This window comes from Pinus tabuliformis, chromosome Q (assembly GCF_031772625.1).
Source record: "Pinus tabuliformis cultivar Carrire ecotype Pingquan chromosome Q, CPIR1, whole genome shotgun sequence".
NCBI classification, from domain to species: Eukaryota; Viridiplantae; Streptophyta; class Pinopsida; order Pinales; family Pinaceae; genus Pinus; species Pinus tabuliformis.
In genome coordinates, this window is record NC_142296.1 from 1,001,064,704 (window position 1) to 1,001,068,784 (window position 4,081).

A 4,081-nucleotide genomic window follows, 5' to 3' on the forward strand; every position below is an offset into this window, starting at 1 on the left:
TGTACATACTCTCCTTTGTCTTTTGATTTGAACCTATGACCTCTTACAAGGAAACGCATGTTCTTAACGATTAGGTCCACTCAAGCTAAGATTAATAACTAAGCTTAATAATCAATACCTCAATTAACTACACTAGTGTACATGTCTAAAGTATGTATGTGTAGTTGTGATATAGATAACTTGCACATGTATTAGTGAAAAATAATACTTACCTTTAATGCATAATTTCTATATGTTCACATCAAATAATGTAGGGCGGTAAATCAAGTAAATGCATCATTTAGTAATCTTAAATAAAAAAATTACTATAATCACCAATCATTGATCAACACACAAAAAAATGTGAAAAATGCATCAAAACAAATGTTCTAAACACAATAGGAACCCAATAGAAAAACAAGAATGACACATGTACTCCCCAAGAAGTATTTTTAACTAACATTGAATCATCCTTCCTCCCAAACCTACTTCAATGTTTCATATCTTATCATTCTTTTGTTGAACTACTCTAGAGTGTGAACTATATTGACCTAATGCCCAATAGAATCCATAAGTAGAAGCATCAACTATTTGACCAAGCTTCCTCATGGATTCCTCAATAGGTAATTGGAAATGGCCATCACATGTTTAAGGGAGCATAGTTAACACCACCGTCCCCTTTTGAAGACTCCAGGTTTCAAAGGATAAAATACCTTCACCCTTCCTCTTAAAATTAAGGCTAATAGAATACTTTGTAGGTAATACCTCCGCCCTTTCTGATATAACTAGGGTCAAACACCCTATATAGAGTAATATTGTGCAATTACTATTCTTAGAATCATGTCATCAAACAAGCAATCTAAACAAATTGTACATCCTATAAAAACCACATTTACTACATATCATAGTAATATTTAAAATCATATATTAAATCATAAGTAATACTTATAGTATACATTATCTTCTTCATATTTACAACCTCCACATTACCTTTACACTACAATTATGTGACTATTTCAAATATCATTCTCCTAAATTTGATTGTTTCATAGATAATTCACATGGAGGTTAGCTTACCATGCTTATATTCATTCAAATACATTGCAAGTTTCATATATAAATCTTTATTTATATCAACATTCAGTTTTAAAATGTATGTTTATTTACTATATGTTTTGTATTTATTGTACATTCACAACATAATTTTATATCTATATTAAAATGAAAAATTTTAATTTAAATGTTTAAACTAATTAAATATACAATAATTTAATAAAATGAATACGATTAAAAGTTGGAGTGTTTGAATCATTTTTTTTATGGTAGAAATAGATTTAGTACCATCAAAAACCCTTGAGCACCCAAAATCCTGAAGTTTGACAGCTATAACCAAAATTTTCAAAAACATTTACCAGAATTTTTCATAATCTAGCCAGAATTTCTAAATTATTTTACAAGTTTTTTTACAAGACACTTGTAAAGATTTATAAAATAAATAAAATCAAAACCGTTACGACAAAATATGAAAAGTTATACAAACAATTTATTCTCCAATTTTTTGAAACAAATTACCATAAAATCACTGTTGTTTCATCACCACTGATGTGCACACATTGGACATTTTCGCTGGAGACGCTAACCACTAGAAAATCGAATTCCCCTTGTCCGCGGACACCATACACCATGAATTATTAATTAACCAACATCCAATAAAATAATTTACAATCAACCCTTAAGGGACCTATCTAGCCTCTAATTTAGTAATGACGTTATTCTGGCTGTCTTGGATTTAGTAATGTTACAGGAGAGCTGGAGATCATTAAGATAACATTAGACATAGTTGGACGGATGCCTGAATCAGCTTGCGTGCATAGAAGGGAAACCTCAATGCATCTTACGACTTCCTCCTGCTGCCATGTTTCCATTACTGTGGAATCAATCATATTCAGAAGACACCCTTGCTTCTATAATCTCCATGCTTGCATCTCATCGAAGGTAAATCATCTTTACTCCGATTTATCACAATCCACCGTTATTCATAACAAAAAAATCATAAATTGAAGTCTTATCCATTTTGATATCATAAATTGAAGTCGCTTTGCATTTTTTGGAAAAAATTATATGACGGGGCTTCACTCCCGGAGCAATACCATACGAGGTGGGTTCATATTGGGGGATATTTATTGAGGAAAAAATGACATATTGAAGAATATATAGGGGTAGAGGGTTTTTATATTGGCAGGTATAAAAAATGAAGTCCAAAGTTAATGAAAAAATATAAAGAGGTATAAAAAATGTTAACGAAGAAATGGATACCTACAATATCTAGTGAAATTAGGGATTTTTAAATTGGGAAAGTGTATTTTGTTTATATTGGTAAGCGGTTAAATAATATGATTTTTAGACATATTTTCCAATATGTAGACAAATTAAGGGTATTGTTTAATATGCCACGAACTGATATGTCAGAAGTTCTTTGAGTGAGGCTCCCATGTTTTTATTCCAGTCACAATCTCGAGGACAAATACTCCGAAACTATAGATAGTTGCCCTCGCAGTGCATACTCTGGCGCTATGTAACCACTGCATACTCCAATCAAAAACTCTTCAAATAAGTTGAGGTGATTGTGGCACATGATTGCATAAATGTTAAGCTGTTTAACTAATTGATTGTTAATTTCAAACAAATTGCAGAGAGAAGGGTAGAGGGAAATATTCTCACTATGTCCCTGCAACTCTTGTTTGGATGTGAGTCTTGTCTTCAAGAAAGAGTCTTGCTAGCCCAAAGTCTGCTATTCTGGGATTCAATCTCTCGTCAAGCAAAATGTTGTTTGCTTTATTGTCTCTATGGATGATTCGCAACTGTAAATCCTCGTGAAGGTAAAGAAGGCCACGAGTTATTCCCATTATGATATTATAACGCTTTTTCCAGTAAAGATGTATCTTCTTCTCTGGATCTGTATTTGTATTCCAAGAATATTAATTTTCAAAACTTTTTAAATAATCAATCTCATTAATTTTCAAAACTTTTTAAATAATCAATCTCATTAATTTATGAAAAATCGATCATCTTTCCCTCCTACAAGAAAAAAATCCAAAATGACATACCAAACAGGAAGGTGTCAAGACTCTTCTTTCGCAAATACTCATAAACAAGCAACCTTTCCGGTCCCTTGGCACCAAGATTTACCAGATTTCGGTGTTGAACATGGGTAACAAGCTTCACTTCATTCATAAACTCTCGTTTGCCCTGTACAGACCTTACAGACAACTTTTTCACTGCTATTTCTTTTCCGTCTCTCGTTATTCCCTAGAAATTCCCTAGAAGAATCAATCCATCAAAAATCCATGGAAAACCCCCTCTCCCTGTTCCTCTATCTGAAAGATGATGTAAAGTGATAGCATAAACTTACAAACAATTGTGGGTAGGTAAATATCTTGTATACAGGGCCAAAGCCTCCTTTTCCAAGCTTCATGTTTTCATGAAAATTATCCGTTGCTTCTGTGAGTGTTGTTGAAATATTAATTTCAACTGCGAAACAGCGACCGCGTACTTTCCAGGAAACATTCGGTGTTCATCCCACTGCTTTTCACGCAAAGATGGTTTTTCCTCCGAGGGCTCCGATCACACTCACCTGTTGACGCGTGTCCACAGCAGTCCTTGCCAAAACCGCCGTTCCCCGAAGCTTAACGTTCAACAAATAAGGCCGCCCGATATTGCCAGCAGCCGTCTGATTAATGAGGAGCAGATCTACGACTATGGCAGCGGAGCACATATTTTTTGTTGATTATCGGGAGGACCTCCAGGCCGTATGAGAAATTAATTTACCGCCATGCTGAAGTACCATCGTTGCATTTGTAGAATGTTGGTAAAAGTTTAATTTTATTGTTTTATGGGAGTATGGGCACAAGTGAACGTATGGTCATGTTTTTTGTTTAATTGTTGAATATGTAATGTTGTTGTTCATTGTGTGTGTAAAGAAACGCACAGCAGTGCGAAGTGAAAGAGGGTAGACGCAGCAGCGCCAAGGAGAATTTTTTAGGCATAGTAGTGCTATTGTATTTGGTGTTGTTGTTCATTGAAATAGAAATGAAATGGTATG

The 4,081-nt window shown here is 33.9% G+C and overlaps 1 protein-coding gene across 1 annotated transcript; it reads right to left on the reverse strand.

Annotated features, from left to right (window-relative positions):
• Positions 1 to 2,699: 2,699 nt before the first annotated feature.
• Positions 2,700 to 3,754, reverse strand: LOC149222862 (cysteine-rich receptor-like protein kinase 43). Its single transcript, XM_089387698.1, has 4 exons — positions 3,610 to 3,754; positions 3,388 to 3,480; positions 3,087 to 3,275; positions 2,700 to 2,929 (listed from the first exon to the last, which is right to left on the reverse strand). The coding sequence occupies exons 1-4, from the start codon at positions 3,752 to 3,754 to the stop codon at positions 2,700 to 2,702; spliced, it is 657 nt and encodes a 218-aa protein (XP_089243824.1).
• Between the last annotated feature and the right edge of the window lie 327 nt (positions 3,755 to 4,081).